At 43.8% G+C, this 20,140-nt stretch overlaps 1 protein-coding gene across 4 annotated transcripts in view; it reads right to left on the bottom strand.

The window, feature by feature from the left end:
• The window catches only part of IPT9 (isopentenyltransferase 9), a 245,849-nt gene that overhangs the window by 111,353 nt on the left and 114,356 nt on the right, over window positions 1-20,140 (bottom strand). For 3 of the 4 annotated variants that reach the window (XM_087684903.1, XM_087684904.1, XM_087684900.1), the window contains exon 7: window positions 1,743-1,837. In XM_087684903.1, coding sequence (XP_087541029.1) covers window positions 1,743-1,837 — 95 coding nt within the window. The remainder of the gene's footprint in view (window positions 1-1,742; window positions 1,838-20,140) is intronic. The other variant, XM_087684901.1, reaches the window with a different exon arrangement.

Below are 20,140 nucleotides of genomic sequence, written 5' to 3'. Positions count from 1 at the left end.
ATCTCCTCTGTTGATCCAAATGCCCCTTGTTGTCATAAATGATCAACAAGTCTCCTAGGAAATTTGCCCCTTAACCTTTACCCAAGACTTGTACAAAGACCCCTGACTAGCCAAATGCTGCCCCAAATCAAATGGGATGGGCTAGCATTTGAAATCTCTAGCAATTCCTTCAATTCCAGCTGCTGATTTCAAGCTTCAATGCCTCTATTTGCTCGCATGGATCCAAAGTTGCTGCTAAACCCTACTTTCTGCTGTTAATCAGGGTTTATAAGCAAAAATTCCTTTGTTGCCTATCAATTTTGGTTGAGATCTGCTCCAAATGGCAGAGATTTACTGAGATTATCAGAGAATAGACTATAGAAGGTGAGAGAATTCTGTAGAGAGAAAAATTCCTAAATTTCCATGCCGGAAATCCCTAATAATGATTGCTGCCCTATTAGAGACTGCCCCAAAAGTTGTCACCTACTGCACAAGGGCCACAAACTACCGTCGCGTGCATTAAATGCTGTCGCAAGTCCTTGTAGGCACCATAAATGCTCTCACCTGCTCCTCAGAAGGTGTCTCTTGCTGTTGGTTAGGCAACCTTCAAATGGTCTGCAAAGCAGCAAATTCTGATCAACAGCCTCTCTTCTCTCTCTTCCACAACCAGAATGAACTAAATGAGTCTCTTCAGCCCCTTCATAGCCTTCTTCCCCGTTGCATGGGCATTTTTGCTAAAAGTGGCAACCTTCTAATCCCATTTTCCAGCTATTTTCAACCATTTAATCAATTTTCAGAGTTAATTAATTCTGAAAATTAATTTAAGCCTAACTAGTCCCTAGTGTCGCAACCACTAACACTTGTTGGCCAATTAATTGTCCTAGGGCTAAACTGGAACCAACTATCACCCAAAACCTAGCTGGCATAACCTATTGCAACTTTTGCCTTTGATACCCATTGCTTCGTCGGGATCCTTGGCCTGTTACCATGAAATACCTATCATGTGCATCACATGTGCATTACAACATTGCGCATTTGATTTTTAAGTTAATCAAATGTCTCTAGAAACAACAAAGCATCCAAAATTTTCATGTCTCTATGATAGGGAACCCTTGCTTAAGGTCCTCAATCTTTAATTTGATATTCATTGCTGTAAGCCTAAGTTCAAGATTTCAAAAAATAGTGACTAAAAATTTACAAATGGCCATTAACAATTGCTATTAGAATTTGAGTATTGCTTCCAATACTTGTATATCATCATTTGTTCACAACAAGATACATACCAAGAGTTACTATATTATAATGAAAAATAGGAACAACATGTGGGGGCAACTTGGAGGTTACTCAATGGTGACCAATCATTTTGCTAGAAACTACTTACGAGATCCCAATGGAGGCAATTACTCTCAAACTCTTTCCAATGATGCTAGATATTATTTACCATTTACCCAACTACAACAATGTTTGGTTAGAGAGTGCACTCCTAGACAATATCCTCAAGGAGCACAAGGTCAGACCACACAATAGAAAGGAAAAATCAAATGTGCTTTGAGTTCTTCATAACCTTGCTAGGTTTGCCGAATCGGCAAATGTAAAGTAGTTGTCATTATTTACCACCAATATCTGAACTTGTAACGCCATATAACTCATAAAACTTCAAGAGATGCTTGGCTAAACTTGCTGTATATATGGAACTCTTGAAAATTAGGGATGCAAACTTATCTTGCTAATCTTATTACTGTTCGGATTGGGAAGGTAATTACCTGACGATAACCAATACCTCGTGATGGTGGTGAGGTGTTTGGCACAATCCCCAAATCAAGGAGCCAAGCTGCCTCTCTTAACAAACCTAAGTCCCCTACAAGCATAAGATATTAGCTTTCCACCTCATCTGATCCTTTGAAAGATGACAATGCCCAGATATAAATGTTTCAAAAGTGAAACAGAATTGTAAAAGCATGATGTAGAGAAAATAACGAATAAAAGAAAATGGGCACAAACTAAGCCTTAAGTTTATCTCCAGAAAATATAAAATAGAATCAATAAGATGCACATTCTCAAAAAAGAGGAAACCAAGGATCTTGCTATTAGATCCCTCGTCATGATTAGCTCAGCCCCTGGCCTAAATAGTTAATCTCCAATGAAGATTTCCCAAAGACCAGCATATCCCTTATGGTTTTGGTGGTTCAATGAGTAGACTGATTTGCAAAAAATTCAACAGGGCACACATTGTTCTAGGCAGTGTTACAGTGGGTGATTCTAGGAATGTGAGACATCTTTATCTCCGGAAAGTTCTATCACAAGTGACATAAATCACCTTCCTATAGTTGATCTCAACAAGATCAAGTTTCAGTTCTTGTGATGGCCAAAATTTCAGTACAACTGGGTCATAAACCAATTTGACAACTGAATAGTACGTTCAACCCATCTAAAGTATGAAATCAGAAAAAAAGTAATTTATGCTGACCTATCAGAACAAAATTCAACAGATAATAAGGGTCTCAACAAATCCAACAACCAAAGCAACTTGGGGATATGATGGCAGATGGCTAGATCGTTGCCCTGTACTTGCCATATGCACCTTTCTCACTAGCATTGCACAGTCATGAGCTGCTAGCTCAGATCATTAAATGCATGAGCATATAATTGCTAAACCCGCTAGCAAATGACAGTTTGAGCATGAAGTATATTTATGATAGACCGATGCACTAAAGGCCAGGTTTAGATTTTAAACTAATTTAAGTAGGCATGTTCTGAACATTTTAGCATTTCCATCTTTTGTCTAGTCACCCTTTGCATGTGCCTCAGTGCACTGAGAATCCTAGGTATCTAGTGCCAATAGCAGTCTGCTGCCCAGCTCCACTTGCTGTTCACATAGTCGCAACTCCAAACCGTTAAAGCAACTAGAATCACAGTCAATACCACAGTTCAGCCACATCTTGCCTCACCTCCCAGATCAATCTATATGTGCTGTTCTGAGCCCCATCAAATCCACCACACGTATTTCTCACCAGCCTACTCTCTCTGATTTCAACTCAGATCCAGGCAATCATTGAATCTCAGATATCAAATCAGCAAGCTTTGCTCAGGGTGTGAAACTGGCCTTCAATAACTTTAATGGGCAGTGCAGTAAATTGATTCACAAATTAACTTCTATAAATTTGCAAATCAGAAAGCAAAGAGTATGTAGCAGAGCTAGTTGTTGGGAAGCCAGTTGTTCCTACAAACAGACACCAACACCAAATGCCCCAAAGCCTGACAGCACCTTGCAGACCGCAGTACTTTTTTGTTCTGAAACATGCACAATAGCCTCAAAGCTGTTCAAAGCACTTGGAATAAGCCAAGAACTCTAGAACTTAGACAAGGAGATAGAAATACAACTCTGAATTAGAAATGCAAGCACATTTGCAACCAATCTATTCCAAGAGGTCAGATCAGAAGTTCCTAGCCACAGCCTCATACTCTAATCTCCAGCCAGCTGACCCAGAAAGTCCTTCCAAAAGCTTCGCCTATTCCTACTCTCAAGCTATTAAATTATTAATTCCTTCCACCCTCTGCATCCTTTTTATTGAATTCAGACTGCATCCTTTTAATTGAATTCTAGAATTTAATCCTTTATTGATATTATTTGCCTTTGTAAGTAAAAGACAGTCCAAAGGTGCATTAGGACTGCCCAATGCTGTGTGGTCGCAGGTGGACCCTTGCAGTGGGTAGAACAAAGATAATGCACACCTCAACCTATATGACCTAGGATCAAACTTGCACATAGAAAGGATTAATGCCCTGGAGCATGGGCCTAGATCCGCCAAAATAAATTATTACAGTCAGCAAGATGGCATGATTATAAAAAGTTTATGCGATGTGCATGTGTAGGCTGAAAGTTTAGAATGTGCATATACATGAAACCCATCTTAGGATCTTTGCAACATACTCACAAAGAGCTTTTATATCTATTGGGGGATCCCTAAATTTTAGGGAAACCTTGAATCTTAGAAGGTCCCTAAATCTTAAAGGCCTCAGATTGGCCAAAAACATTAATGCTAAATGTGCATATGTTCTAAAAACAGTTTGTGTCTTGACAGTTTTTACAAAATCTGGATGTTTCTATTCTTTACAAGTTTCAGCCAAAGAAGAAAAGCCATAAACAGAAAACAAGTGTCACGACACTTGCCTTTCATGCTTCCAAGCACCCCTCCATTTGTCCCACTTCAAGACATTTGGCTGGAAACCTATCTCATGCTACTCCACATTGCCTCTTTGCTCTTGAGACTACCTTTCCTAAAAAAGAGCTCTATTCCTATAATTCTACATCAAGTCTCTTTGCCATAATCTTGTCTACAGCAGCGGAATATCTGCCCACTGGTTTCATCTTCAATCTCTTCATCAACAAATCACCCAATTTCCCTCTTCCTTCACTACATTTTTTAGAACAGTATGAGATCATAAAGAATGTCATGCCAATGTACAACTCAGAAACCATGAAGAGAGACTAATTTTTCCATTGTCCTGCTCTCCCCAATATGTGTGCATATTTTATATAGTTTGATTTAATGCATAATAGTACATGCATGTGTACATGTATACATATCTCGCATGACTTGAGAGAGTGAAAAATACTTCTCTCACTATCAAGTTGCTTGTAACTGAGATCAGCCTTAAGGGACTTGAGTTGAGCAATTCATTGCTCATCTTTGACTCTCAATTTATTTCCATTTCTCTATGGCTGTAACTATTTCTAGATAATTGTTACATACAGCATTCATTGTTTGTCTATCCTCTATTGGCTGCACTCACTCTCTATGGATGTGATGGGTGGGTGGGTTTTTTTTCCCTTTGTCACAGTCCTTTGCCCCTATAGATGTCACAGTAAAACTTCTAGGTCCGCAACCCTAATAACCCTGATAGATTGGGCACAGCCAACCTCCTAACCAGTCTACTCAATGTGACCACACTCCCCAAGCTGCATCCTACCACAACCTTAATTCTAGTGGTTCCAGATGACTGGCTGTCTGTAAATCTCCTCATGGAATACCAAGGCCCATTGCTCTAGGGCCTTATGCAAGCTCTGCCAAACCCATAGTAGACTGCATAGCAAAGGATCTAGGCAGTGTTGTCAGTGCTGTAGTGAAGATCCATCTCAGAGACAGTCTCCACCCCCTGCCTAGACAGGGTTTGCATTCTTGAAAACCCTCCTGAAGGAGAACTTTCCAAGTCTGACTACCTCAAGTGAACCATCACATCACTAGTAGGGCCTAGCTTAGATACTCTGGATCAAGCATCCCCAAGTGCCCCCTTAACCAATAAAGGATGATGGTCTCCCAAGCCACCTTAGCATGGAGTTCCCGGACCATTCCGACCTGGACCACAAGAAATTGCATAGCTAAGCAACACATGATGAGAAGAAACCCTGCAAGAAGAAATATACCAAGTTGTTGCCATTGTTGATGTGGAAGAATAGATAACAATCTCAAATGTCAAGCAGCTGATTTGGCTGATAGCAGCCTGAGGCCTTGTAAGCCACTGGCTCCTGAGCAAGGTAAGACATTGCCTCCACAAATAGTAGAAAGCTGTAGCAGCTAATGGACAGCCCTGTTGGTCTGACTGCTACAACCAAAACTCTGCACCATGTCTCCCCCTTATAATCACCTGACTGTTAGCCAATCTATATAGTGCAGAGACACTATTGATCAATTGCTAAGAGAAACCCAACCACACCATGGTACCACCCAAAAAATCCACATCGTCATAGGCTTTCTTAAAGTCCAAAAGGAGCACTACAACCCTCTGCCTGTTGTGCTAGGCCCACTCTGTAGCCTCAAAGAAGGTAGCCTATTTGTGTGTCATGAATAAATGTTCAAGATAATGGAAAGTCAACTACCAATTATCTTGACCAAATGCAGCTGCCTTATAGGCAACTGACAATAGGGTGACCAACCACCACTCAAGTCAGCTGCAAGCAATCCCCCCTTTGGGGAGGAGAGTGACCAAGCCTGCAGACATACCACCTAGCATCCAGCCTAAACTGAAGATATCCTAGAAAGCTTATAGCAAGGGATCCTTCACCACCTTCCAATTATTGAAGAAGAAAGCCCTAGATAGACTATCCTCTCCTAAGCATTTCTACCCATCCTATGACTGGAAAGTGCAAAACAGCTTCTGCTCTAAGAAAGATAGCATGGAGGGTATGCTTATCCGATGATTTCTGTAGCAACCTCAAAATGTGACAAAGAGAGAGAGAGAGATAAAATGTGACCTATGAGACAAAACCAAAGTGCATGTGTCCAATGTCATCTCATCATGAAAGTGGGAAAATAGCATCACAATATAGCTAGTATCTAAAAATCTCACAGTCTAAGCATTGTATGTACAAGCTAGCTAGAGACTATAGTCGTGTCTCTAGATCTCAAGCTCGGCACATGATCCTTACTATAATGTAGTCCAAGGCTGCTCTAGCAATGTGCTAGTAGCTAAAAAACTCTAAGTCTAAGCATTGTATCTACAAGCTAGCTAGAGACTATAGTTGTGTCTCTAGATCTCAAGGTCCGCACATGATCTTGACTATAATGTAGTCCAAGGCTGCTCTAGCAATGTGCCTAATTTAGGCTCCTTAAAATAGCCCCAAAAAGTAATTAAGTGCATTTCCAAACATTAAAGGCATAATTTTAAACAATCAAGCAAATGCCCAAAAGCCCTCTATAAAAAGGTATGTTGTGAGCATCCCATTCCATCTCATTTTCTTGCTTTTTCAGCCATTAGCAATCACTCTTCCCTCCAATCTACGTCTACATGACATCATTTGGAGCTGCCAGACATCATTTGGAGCTGCCACCCATCATCTGGAGCTGGTGCCCTATTCTTGAAAGTGTCTCTAGCCTGTTCACTACCTACAAGAGCTCTCGCCATCAACTTGGAGGTCATCACCTACTAAAACTAAAGGTCATCGTCTTACTATTTGGAGCCATCACCAACCATCTAGAGTGCTTCGCTAGCCTATCCACAGCTACCACATGTGAGAGTGCGCAGAGAAACTACAAAAGAGTGAATGATACAAGGCTATAACTGTCAGCCCCAACCCACAGCTTAGAGCATCAACATGGACACCAAACAGATGCAAGGGGATGGAACAAAAGAATGAGGAGGGCTAGCTGAATGAGCAATGGATGAATGGAGTAATAAAGGCTGCTTATAAATAGGCAGACTAATGCCACAACTGGCACATTAACGGGACAAGGCCCAAAATGTGGCCGCCCAAGTCAGCCCACCCACTAACAAAATGGCCATTGTACCAAAAATGAAATGCACTAGTGTCACCTCCACCTGAGGTGTGTAGGACTGATAAAATGATAGACAAAACGCTACATCAGAGCTCCAAATGTCCTCATCTAACTCAAAATGAGGTTCACATACACAAGATGACTAGACACGACACACAACTACTAACACTTCTTTCTAGATCTTGGATGTCGCAAAAGGCCAAAAATGGAATGAATCCGAGAGTGGAAGGAGGGCCACTGTCAATGAAGTACATTGATTTGAGGAATGCCAACCAAGGAGTACAATCCCCTCTCCAAATGAAAACTCAATCCAATAGGAGTGGAGAGGCCTCAAATGGATCACTCCAAAAAGTCCAATCAAGAATGGGTGAGCCATGCTTCTAACCCAACTAAAAGACAATAGCAAGGAGCTATTGAAGGCACCCAAATCTACCAAGAAAAAACCATAGGGACCAAGGGCCACGGGATGGATATGTAAGTGGCAAGGGGTGGTGGCTCGACGATGAAGGAAAGGCGCTGCTACATAAAGGAAAGGCTCATGGAAGATTGCAATCCTTGAAGAAGCTCCTCATGATAATGGGAATTTTCCTTTGAAACATAAAAGGCCCATGGAATCCACATATGCATATCCAAGATCGACCCCTATAAAAGGGATTGGGGGTATGAGAGAACCACCAAGGGAGATGGAGGGGGAATGGTGGAACTTGTGGATGGGTGGTGTAACAATGGGAACAAATGCAGCAGGAGAGAATTGCCCCAAAGGACCCTTCATACTAGAAGGGAAATGGAGCTTATATATCCTCCCTCCTCCCAACCTAATGTAGGAATGGCTCCTAAAGTACAATCCTCAACAAATACATCTTGCCAATGAAGATAACTTATGTACCAAGTCTCATAAGACCATAAACTGAGAGCAGATGGAAGCCCAAGTCCCTGGAACATGTAGAACTTCCAAGATGGAGCTCAAAGATGGATAAATCAGCAATAGAGACAAGGTGCCAACACGACAAATAGGCATAGATGTAATGTCTCTAACGGTGATTGTGGCATGTGAACAGAGATCCTAGAGCTAATCTCCTCGTGGAATCATATGACTTGATGCACTACTATCAATAAGCCAAGGGCTCTCAAAAAACGAGAAAGCCGATAAAGGCTTCTCCAACTAATGGATGTAAAGGACCACAAACTCAATAGTAATAGCAAGTGTAGGAATAGAGGTAGAGGAGGCTCCAATGTAGCTCCATCCTTTGCTCCTGAATGAATGTGAGGGTATTTCTTCAACCACTTCTCCCCAAGGTACAAGGTCTTTCCACAATGTGGAAACTTCGGATATCCTTTGCGCTTCCCCTCTATATTTGTATCAAAGTTGGAAGAGGACTACGATTCCTTGGACTACTACTTTCCTTTATTTTGCTTGGCTAGTCCCATCATCATGACATAGTCTAAGTACACTCAACAACTTCTTCAATGCTTTCAGTTTGAGGGCTGCAAACCTATGTCTACTCCCTTGGAGCCTAGTTTCAAATTCACTTCTGATGATGGTAGTGGATCCTTTGACACTACTTTATAACAGCAAGTTGTTGGATGCTAGATTTATATCTGTCACATGAGGCCCAATTAATTTATTGTCTCCCAATTAAGTAGGTTCATGCATAGCCCTTCAATACTTCATTGGCAAGCAATGAAGCATGTCTATCGATACAGTGATTGGGCTAGATATTCAAATTCTTGTGTCTCTCATAGTGTCAATTGTTTCTTCTTCAGTACATTATTGGCAAGCAATGAAGAATGTCTTTCGATATAGTTATTGGGCTAGATGTTCAGATTCTCATGTCTCTCATAGTGGCAATTGTCTCTTCTTGGATACATCTCTTGTTTCTTGGTTTAGCTAGAAACAAACTACAGTTGCTACTTCAAGTTGTGAGGCTAAGTACAAAGCAACATTCATAGCCACAGTGGAGTGGGTTTGCCTCCACAAGTTACTTGTAGATCTTCATGTGCACCAAATGTCTTCAACACTTATCTACACTGACAGCCTGAGTACTTTGGCCAGTGAAACCAATGTTCCATGCCTACACAAAGCATACAAAAGCTCATTTTCATTATGTTCATGAGCAGATGTTAGTTGGAGATATAGAGTTATCTTACATACCCACTCAAGAGACAACTTGGCATATCTCTTTACGAAGGTCCTTCCTCAACCAAAGTTTCACGCTCTTTGCCAAGCCTTGAACTTGATTCTCTTTGTTCCATGATCTATCATACTCTGTATTATTATAGGTCATCTTATCCACTTGGGTGAACTTGTGCAACCATGACCTTATATCCCCTTTTATTTTCTAGGATTTTGTTATTATTCCTAGATTAGTCTGCCCATTTCATGGAGAGGGGTTTGTTATTATTCCTAGATCAGTCTGCCCATTTCGTGGAGAGGGGTTTCTAGGCCATCTTGTGGGCTATGCATTGATGCTCTTTGATATATGAACTAGGCTCTCTAGACATTTAAATTGATATTAAATGCAATTGTTGTCCCTAGTGTCCTAGACACTAAGTGACACTAGGATTAGGATTTCAATTAGCGTTTCCTATGATAGTTAAGTCAATTTAGGGTTTCATTTTACCATAAAAAGACACTTTGTGTATCATTAGCACGTAAGTGTGGCATTTTCATAGTAATTGCCTCAAGTATTGTATTCTCTCAAAGTCATTAATACATTGCTTCTAATTTGTGATCGAGTATTGCTATGTATCAATTAATTCTTTCATTCTCTTTTAACCAATCACACAATTAGTTCACACCTAGGCCAATACTATGTACAAGATGACTATCTCTATTTGTGAAGGTCTCCTAAATAGGCCTACATCAGTCCCCATGGTTGCACCCCATCATAAGCGCACCCCATCATGGGCGCCCCTCTGTGATGATAATTGGACCGTCTCTATAAATTGCCCATTTGCCCACCTTGTGACCTCCATGATCACAGCATGCACTCTCATCAATGGGCTACTTGTGCCAAGGTGAGGTCATCCTCAAGGTAGAAGTCCCCTTTGAGGGATTTCCTTTCCAAAAGGAAATCTCTCTGTGTGTCCAAACTAGTAAATTTGAGGATTAGGGATCGATCTTTGGTTGGATCCTTGCCAATTCACGATGCAGTCTCAACAATAGAGGTGTCAAGTATTCCATGTTTCCACAACATTATCCCTTATACGACCAAATATCCAATCCAAAAAATTCTTCAATGCTACATCCACACTAATGGGATAACCTAGATGTAATTATCCCTCTAGAAATAATCCTACTTTGTCATTCCAAGTCAATCAAATCTCTTTTCACACAAGACCAAACAACCATAGCTCTCACCATGTAATCTTTCTCGGACCTTACAAAAATAAATAAATCATCAGCCAATGATTGACCAACAACCTTCACACAACTAGAAAGGGTGAGAGTCGAGACCCGCTATCTCTCCATCAGAGGCAAGCTTATCTAGTACACTCAACATGGATTGACTAACCAAAGCAAACAATAAAAGCCTAAAGGGCATCCTAGCCTAAAAGAATGAGAAAGAGCATGCACTTCAAAGACCTCCTATTGAGCTAAAATGCATCACAAACTGATTAGCTCTTTAAAACAAGCCCAAAACATGTAAATTACCAAAATTTTCATTAAACGGGATCATAGAGAGTTTCTATGTCCCATTAGCAAAACCCTAACTTGGGAGGATCCTTCTACACCTATAAATAGATGGGCTGGCCACCATTCAATCCATCCTTGTCTTGTAGGTTTCAGCCATCAACCCTCTTCCACAGGCTGCCCAGTCCCAACAACTACTACTACATAGTCTATAGCTTGCTGTCCAACCTCCCATTACTATTAGTGATCAGCTGCCATCGTCTTCACACTATTACATTGCTGCATTTACCAATTCCAGTCCCCCAATTCTGTTGTGTTACGTGCTCTACAGCTGTCGAGAAGCCTCCCATCACTACCACTAATCAACTACCATCATCTTCAAGCGGTTACATTGCTGCTGCATTTACTAAGTCCAGTCCCAAAGACTGCTACCTATTGCCCTTCCATCCAACATCAGTCTGATTTGCATTTCTACAAGAGGTCGTTTCTGTGTTTCTAGCATTTTTCTCAGCCTCTACTTTGACTAGTAGTTACTGTACTCGGGATCCATCTTTGGTGGATGACACACATCGACAACTCCCTCAACTTTACTCCCACGAGAATCATTGGCTATTGGACAGCTCTACCCTTGAGCATTCTACATGTTCTCTCATTCATTTATAGCCTTGATTCATTCACTTCAAAGGCCTCTCTCTTCTTTGTTTGTGTTTGTGTTTTTGCATTTCGTGTTTTTCGTTAGCATTTATTGCGTTACTATCTGAGTTATTGTGTTCGTGCATTGTGTTCTTTTTTTACAAATCCTAGCATATCTTTGCATGGTACCATAGCCGGTGCTCCTTAAAGAGTATCCTGTGGCTATCATGGTGGAGAACTTGGCTTTGTACAAGTTACACGAACGACACATAAGTGATTCATCATGGCTCAAACAACTCCATCTTCGGATCATCTAATGCTGACCTCCATTCAGCATGACTCGTGAAGATGCCACAGCGCTAATGGTGTAGATTAGACGAGACATCCGAGCACCAAAGCCCATAGTAGACATAAGTTCAGCAAACGAAAGACCAGTCCAGATAGTCAAAAGCCTTTTCCAGGTCCAGTTGAATCAGTACTACCTCCTGATTAGAATGCCTTGCATAATCAATTGCTAGTTGAGCATTCAATACATTGTGCAGAATATTTCGGCCCTTAACGAAACCATATTGGAGAGGGTGCACAATGGCAGGAAGATGCTTATGGAGCCGATTCGCCATTACTTTGGAAAAGATTTTGTACATAGAACCCATCAAAGAAATTGGGCGCCACTGTGTCAACATAGATGGCGAAGGAACCTTTGGAAGCAGTTTAATAAGTCCTTCTTTCCATGAGGAAGGCATGATCCCCGTTTCCCACACCTGCTGAAACAAAGCCTGCAATGGTTTCGCCTGTTGGGTAGCAAAAGCTTCAAAGAACTCATTGGTGAGACCATCCCAACCCGGACTTTTATCCTTGGGCAAGTGCAACAAAACGTCCATAACCTCTGCCTCACAAATATCTGACTCCATAGTAGCTTGCATGTCCTGTGGAAGTTGATTGCGGACCAGGTCATAAAAAACCGAACGGGCCTGAGTAATTTGGGCTGAAGGTGGAGAAGTGGAACTGAGAGGGTCGCGGAAGTAATTCCTGCACATATGCACAATAGTCTGCGGATTCAAGATAAGGTGGCCGTCTGCATCCTCGAGTCTGGTCATATTCTCTCGAGTAGGAGAGGCGTGGAGAGCTCGAAAGAACTTATGGGTCTGACACGCACTATCTTGCAAAGTCTCCGTCAGATGTTGCAATTTGGCCTGCTAATATGATTTCAACTGGAACTCTTTAATAAGATCAGCCACCCACATTGCCAGTGCGAGCACAAATGCATCATCCGAAGTGTCCACCAGCAGAGAACGAACCAAAACCAGCAGGTCCTCCGCTGCCTGTCGACGCCGCCGACAAAGAGAGGCATGATAGATCCCATACTGCCGAGCAACCCGCTGCACATTAGAGAGCAATCTTTCAAATGAAGCAGTGCCCTGAGAGGAGAAGTCCAAGAAGAATCTGTCAATCAATTGCTGCATATAGCCCTGAAAGATTGCATGCTTCAAGTAAGACGAGTTGAAACGCAAAGGGAGTCTATACAGAAATCGCTTGAAAGGTGCAATGGGTTGTGCAAGCAGCTCGAGCTGCAGAGGGAAATGGTCCGACAAGGCATATTGCTGCAATACTTTTATTTCGAGCATCTCGGGAAGAAAATCATCATTCTGCATGATATATATACGGTCCAACCGCGACCATGTTGTTGCATACTGGGCAAAATGGAAAGTTAACCATGTAGAAGACGGGTGTAGCCAGGACCAGAGATCTTGCTTAAGAACAGCAAGAGCCAACTCATGCCACATACGACTTTCCGGTGCATCCATTACCGAATGCTCCGATGTGGACTGGGAAGAATCAACACACATATTGAAATCCCCCATGAAGAAGCCCCGTTTGCCAAGTGACAAGGAGGTCTACAAAGTCTGCCAAAGCTCCCAACGAGATAACGAATCATTCGGAGCATAGAGGCCAAGTAACCATAAGATTTTCCCTTCGAATAAAATTTCAATCACCAAAAAGCGGCCATGAACGTCATTTTTAATAAGAACAGGCTGATATTTGTCATGTACAATCATGAGCACACTCGAATAATGCATGGCCTGTGTCCCTACATAGAACAAACGAAAGCCATGGCAATCCACAACTTTTCCGGCTTCTCCGTGACTCCTGTGCTCAACAGCGCACAGGACATCCCACTGATTCTCATACAATACAATCCACATGGCATGTTACTTGTGTCGAGAACAAATTCCTCGCACATTCCACGTGGCTATTTTCATGTGTATTCAAAACAAAATCAGGTACGAGGCACAGCTTGCCTCGATTTGACTTTGTCGGCGAGAATGTCCAGGACTCCCTCATCCAAGAAATCCGCCGACACCGCCAAAGAGTTCTGAGGACCAGATTTGAAAGTAGACGGCATATCTGCTGGCTTGGGGTTGGAACAGGGATAACGACCGTCCCACGAGGTAATGACGTTGCCTCTGGTATCAAAAGCCAACTTAGCAGGTGGACCCTTTGGATGATCCGAATACATTTTCCAGGCGGGCTGAGGACGGGGGGCTGAGGAAACCATAGCAAGAGCAGAGCGCTCGAAACACAACATTTCCTTCCTACGCATATAGGTACACATGGAATCGTGTGAGGTAGTAGGCACAGTATTCTCCATGCCAACAACAACCCTATTGCCTTTTTTTGCACGTACTTCAACCCAATCAGTGGCACGGGAATCGAGACCTAAAACCCGTTGTTTACCTTTGTCCAGAACTTGAGGCGGGTGGATAGTATCCAGCGACGGAGCATCACACACCATATCTTCCATGGGCGGCGCAACATGGCCAACATCTGAAGTGTGTTGCTGCTCCAAGCATTCGGCTATAAAATGCCCCAATTGTCCACAGGAAAAGCAATGTCCTGTAAAATTGCCCCATTTCAAACGAAAATGTAACGGATGCATGCCAGAGCAATTGAGACATAACCAAGCAGGCCTTTTCCTTGCAATGTCCCATAACATACACAAGCGGTTGCGATTCACAACCCTGAGACTGGGAGGGACCAGAACAGTGCCCACAACGGCCATAGCATCCTTCAATAGTGGCCAATAAACAGCAGGACAATTTTCCACTTCTACCCACATAGGGCATTCACGTTGCAGCAGACGCTGAAAATCTGCCATTGGGCGCCATGGAACAACATGAACCAACCGGTGATCAAAAAACAAAGGCAGTTTAGACAGGAAAGCAGCACAGGTCTCAGATTTCAACAGGACCTCAAAAAAACCTCGGGACCCAACAAAAATCTCTTCAACACATTCCCCTTGTAGCAGACTGTGCAGCCACTGGCGAATACGGGAAAGCAGCAGGATTCGACCAATGAAGAAGAGTATCACAGCGCGATCATAAAACACCGAAAAGGAGCGTAGGACAGTTTTTGGGTCCATGGTGGCTTCCAGAACATCGTCAGGTGCAGAGTCAGAAAAGACTTCCTGATTATGTTGAACATAATCGCCAAGCAGAGTGTTGGCAAATTCCAGCAAATGCTCCCAGTCAACATCCTGAGAGTCCACAGAATCCAAAGCAACCTAAGCATAGGATCGATCCTGATGAATCCCTATCTCTTCCGAAGTATGCTTGGTACGTTTACCCACAGGCTGGATGTCAAGACCAGGGGGCATCTCTTTGGTGCACGAAACCATATCCTCAGGTTCTTCAATATCAGAATCCGGGTCAAGTGCTGCCACCGTTTGGTCTATGAAATCCAGATCCAAACCAGCCATCTTGTAACACGATCGGATCTCGAAGGAGGACTGACGCGCGGTGGATAGCGGGAAACGCAACCTTGTCCTCCGCAGTCGCGACCTGTCCCAAGAGGGCGCGCGGCACGGAACAACCCTAACAGTGCAGGGGCAGGAGAGTGAAGCACAGGGCGGGCAATCGATGGCAGAGGGGGACAGTCGGAGGCGCAGGGCAGGGGCCAGGCGGCAGCCGAAACCCTAACACGCAGGGCGAAAGGACGAAGCGCAGGCGCAGAGCTTCAGAGACAGGCGACAGTGCAGGCGGCGGGGCAGGCTCTGGGGCAAGCGACGTGACAGGCGAGGGGAGTCAGGAGCAGACGACGGAGCAGGCGACGAGCAGGCGGGAATGCAGACGGCAGGGCAGGCGGGCGACGTCGAGCAGAGAAATGGCACCTTCCACGCTGGCTCACGATCCGTCAGTTCGGTTAGGGGAAAGGGTCGGGCGTGCAAGGCAGGGAGGCGGAGGGCAGGGCGACGCGCAAGACAGGGAACCGCCATCATCTCTCTCTCTCTCTCTCTCTCTCTCTCTCTCTCTCTCTCTCTCTCTCTCTCTCTCTCTCTCTCTCTCTCTCTCTCTCTCTCTCTCTCTCTCTCTCTCTCTCTCTCTCTCTCTCTCTCTCTCTCTCTCTCTCTCTCTCTCTCTCTCTCTCTCTCTCTCTCTCTCTCTCTCTCTCTCTCTCTCTCTCTCGTAAAAGGTAATTGTATTAATTACGAAAAAAGGGTACAAGGTTACATGATTACAAGATACACAATGGCTTTAGGCCACCGTGTGTGAACTTATCAGTACAAAACCCGAACTAAGATACACAAGTCACGACAAAGACACAGAGGAAATTGCCCTATGCCAGGGAAGCAAGTCTTCCCGAGGGAGCAAGTCAGAGTGCCGAATGAGATCTAGCTGCCAAAGCAAGAGGCCTTTAAGCCTGGCAATGTGTCCCGGAGCATTAGAGGCCGACTCAAAAAGAAAGGCATTCCAAGTAGTCCAATTATGCCAGCATCCGGAGTATCTGAGAAAATGGAACACGGTCTTCATATGCAACTCTGCCGGTGCGGGGTATTTTGGGCGTGCAAAAAAGCAATCGAAAGGACTCGTTGAGAAACCAACCACAGCTCGCCAAACCGCACACAAAAGCAACCAGATTTTCTTAGCGAGATGGCAAGAGATAAATCGGTGACGGGCCGATTCCACAGTAGTGGTGCAGAAGAAACAGTTGCCGTTAGAGATGCGACGCTTGGAAAGGGCCGAGGCAAGAGGAAGACCACCAATCATTACCCTCCAAAGAAAGACCTTGCATTTGAAAGGTGTCTTGTTCACCCAGCCCTCCATGACAGTTGCCTTCCACCATGACTGAGATTTCCGCAACCCCCATACAGTATTAGCTTTAGTGACCAGCCATTAATGATCTTTAATTAGAAGATGGTACACCTCGTTAGCCGAGGCCTTTTCCAAATTTAACCGACCTGCAAGGACCCAGTCCTGCCAAGGGCGATCCACAGCAAGGGCAGGAAAGGGTTGTCTGTTCTGGAGCACTAACAAAAGCTGTTCCCATGAATCATGGTATCCACAAGGGATTCGGAAAAGCCTCCTGGTAGTACAAAATGAAATGAAGACATTACGACTGGCAAGGGTGGCATCTCCAACTAAGGTCAAGCCCAAACAAGCCATGCAGTTAAATTTTGGTCTAAGCTCCTGTTTGCCTTCCCATGAAAGTAATCTTGAGGCTGCCAACAATTCCAGTTGAAAAGAGTTAGTATTTACGCGGTCTTCCGCTGGAGACCAACGCGTCTTCTGAAGAATCAATTGCCAGGAGCCGACCAAATGAATGAGCAAAGGTGAGGAAGGACTCGAAAACCGAGAGTCCGCATTAAGCACATGCCACCAGGAGCCTCGAAAATGTGTATTTCCATGCACAAGCCCGCGGTCCTCAAGAAAATAACGGGCTATAGCGGCCCACGGGTGATGCTCCACACACATGCTACCAAAAGGAGACCAACGAAGAGCCAGCATATGAGTTTCGGCATCCAAAATAGCCCCACCACCCAAGCGTTTGGGGGTACATGTATGTGACCACGAAATCCACGAAATACCGGCATGCAATGAATCCTTCTTCCATAACATGAAACGAATGGGCCGGGTGAGAGCATTCAAAGTAGTAGGAGTCCAAGGCAACAATGGTAAGAAATATGTGAGCATTGGCAGCATAATTGTTTGAGCCACTTTGAGGCGAACATGGAAGGGCCACGCTTGCGACTACCAATAGAGAAACTTCGCTGCCAGTTTCTGTGAAATCCACTGTAGTAGTTGTTTTGACTAAACATCAATACCCAAAGGGTACCCAAGATGCCTGACAATGGACCCACGGGGCACAACCTGTCCCTGCCAGCCCAATGACTGTAAATCGGACTCCATACAACTGAGAAGGGCCAATTTGAAAGTATTGATACAAAGACCAGAAGCTAACCAAAGAGCGTCCAGACATTTAATGCCTTGCGAATATTGTCTTTGTCCGCACGCAAAATCATAAAACTGTCATCTGCCAAAGATTGACTAACGAAGTGCTGACCAAAAGGAAGAGACAATCCGGCCAACTAAGCAGAAGCTGCCATGGAGGATAACATCGACAGAACCGGATGAGTCACCAAAGCAAAGAAGAGAGGACTCAAAGGACAACCCTGTCTCACAGAACGTGCTAGGACAAAGGGCTCTGTAACACCACCATTTAGCATAACTCGAGAAGAGGCCGCCGCACTAATGGTGTAGATCAAGCGGAACATCCGAGTGCCAAAGCCCATCGTCGACATAAGTTCTGCAATAAAAGACCAGTCTAAATAGTCAAACGCCTTTTCCAGATCCAATTGGATCAATACCACTTCCTAACTAGAGTGCCTTGCATAGTCAATAGCCATTTGCACATTTAAGATATTATGCAGAATGTTGCAGCCCTTAATGAAACCATGTTGAAGAGAATGCACAATGGCCGGAAGATGTTTGTGGAGCTGATTCGCCAGCACTTTGGAGAAGATTTTATACATCGAACCCATCAAAGAGATTGGTCTCCAATGTTGCAACATTGACGGGGAAGGAACCTTTGGAAGCAATTTGATAAGCCCTTCTTTCCATGAGCATGGCATGAACTCTGTTTCCCAAACCTGCTGAAACATAGCCGCCAATGGCTTCACCAGTTGGGTACCAGAGCTCTCAAAAAACTCATTGGTGAGACCATCCCAATCGGGACTTTTATCCTTAGGTAGGTGCAACAAAACATCCATAACCTCCTCCTCACAAATATCAAACTCCAAAGTAGTTTGCATATCAAGTGGAACCTGATGTCGGACCAGATCATAGAAGACTGAACGTGCATGCGTAGCCTGGTCAGAAGTTGACTAAGAACAACCAAGAATCTCCAAAAAATAATTCCTGCACATATTCACAATAGTCTGAGGGTCAGTGACCATTTGACCCTCTGAATTTTGGAGTCTAGTCCTATTTTCTCAAGCCGGAGAGGCATGCAGCGCGCGAAAGAACTTATGAGTTTGACAAACATTATCTTGCAAATTCTCAGTCAACTTTTGTAATTTGGCCTGCCGATAAGATTTCAGCTGAAACTCTTTAATAAGATCAGCCAAACACATTGCCAATGACAGCAGAAATTCATCATCTGGAGTGTCTACGAGCAGAGAACGAACCAAAGCCAGTAAGTCCTCCGCTGCGTGTCGACGCCGCCGACAAAGAGAGGCATGGTGGATCCCATACTGCCGAGCTATCCGCTGCTGCACATTAGAGAGCAATCGTTCAAAGGAAGCAGTGCCCTCAGAGGCGAAGTCCAATAAAAATCTATCAATCAATTGCTGCATATAGCCCCGAAAGAGCGAATGCTTCAAATAAGAGGAGTTGACACGTAAAGGGAGCCTATCCAGCAGTAGCATAAGAGAGAAAGAGAGAGAGAGAGAGAGAGAGTCTCTCTCTCTCTCTCTTTTTTGTAAAAGGTAATTGTATTAATTACAAGAAAAGGTACAACTTTACATGATTACAAGATACACGATGGCTCTAAGCCATCATGTGTAAAAGCTCAGCACTAAACAACAAAAGAGTTACAAAATTCATGGCAAAGACGCAAAGGAAATTGCCATATGCCAAGCAAGTAAGTCCTCCCGAGGGAGTAAGCCAGAGTGCAGAATGAGATCTATCTGCCAATGCAAGAGACCTTTAAGCCTCACAATATGTCCCGGAACATTAGAGGCTGAATCAAAAAGAAAGGCATTCCGAGTTGTCCAATTGTGCCAGCGTTCCCAGTATCTAAGAAAGTGAAACAAGATCTTCATATGCGACTGTGCCGGGTGGGGTATTTTGGCCGTACAAAAACCCAATCAAAAGGGCTTAGCGAGAAACCAACCACTACTCGCCAAACGGCTGACAAGAGCGACCAGATATTCTTAGCGAGAGGGCAAGAAATAAATCGATGACGGGCCGATTCCACAGTAATGGTGCAAAAGAAACAATTGCCGTTAGAGATTCGACGCTTGGAAAGGGCTAAAGCAAGCGGAAGACCACCAATCATCACCCTCCAAAGAAAGACCTTGCATTTGAAAGAGGTCTTGTTCAACCAGCCCTCCATCACAGTTGCCTTCCACCATGATTGAGATTTCTGCAATCCCCATACAGTATTAGCTTTAGTAACCAGCCATTGATGATCTTGAATCAGAAGATGATACACCTGGTTAGCTGAGGACTTTTCCAAATTCAACCGACCTGCAAGGTCCCAGTCCTGCCAAGGACGATCCAAAGCAAGGGCAGGAAAGGGTTGCCTACTCTGGAGCACTAACAAAAGCTGTTCTCTCTTTTTT

The sequence above is a fragment of the Lygodium microphyllum genome, chromosome 9 (assembly GCF_053477565.2).
Source record: "Lygodium microphyllum isolate KBCC chromosome 9, Lygodium_microphyllum_v1.1.10, whole genome shotgun sequence".
Lineage (NCBI taxonomy): Eukaryota > Viridiplantae > Streptophyta > Polypodiopsida > Schizaeales > Lygodiaceae > Lygodium > Lygodium microphyllum.
Note: the sequence above shows the minus strand (reverse complement) of the source record. Positions and strands in the feature narration are given on the sequence as shown.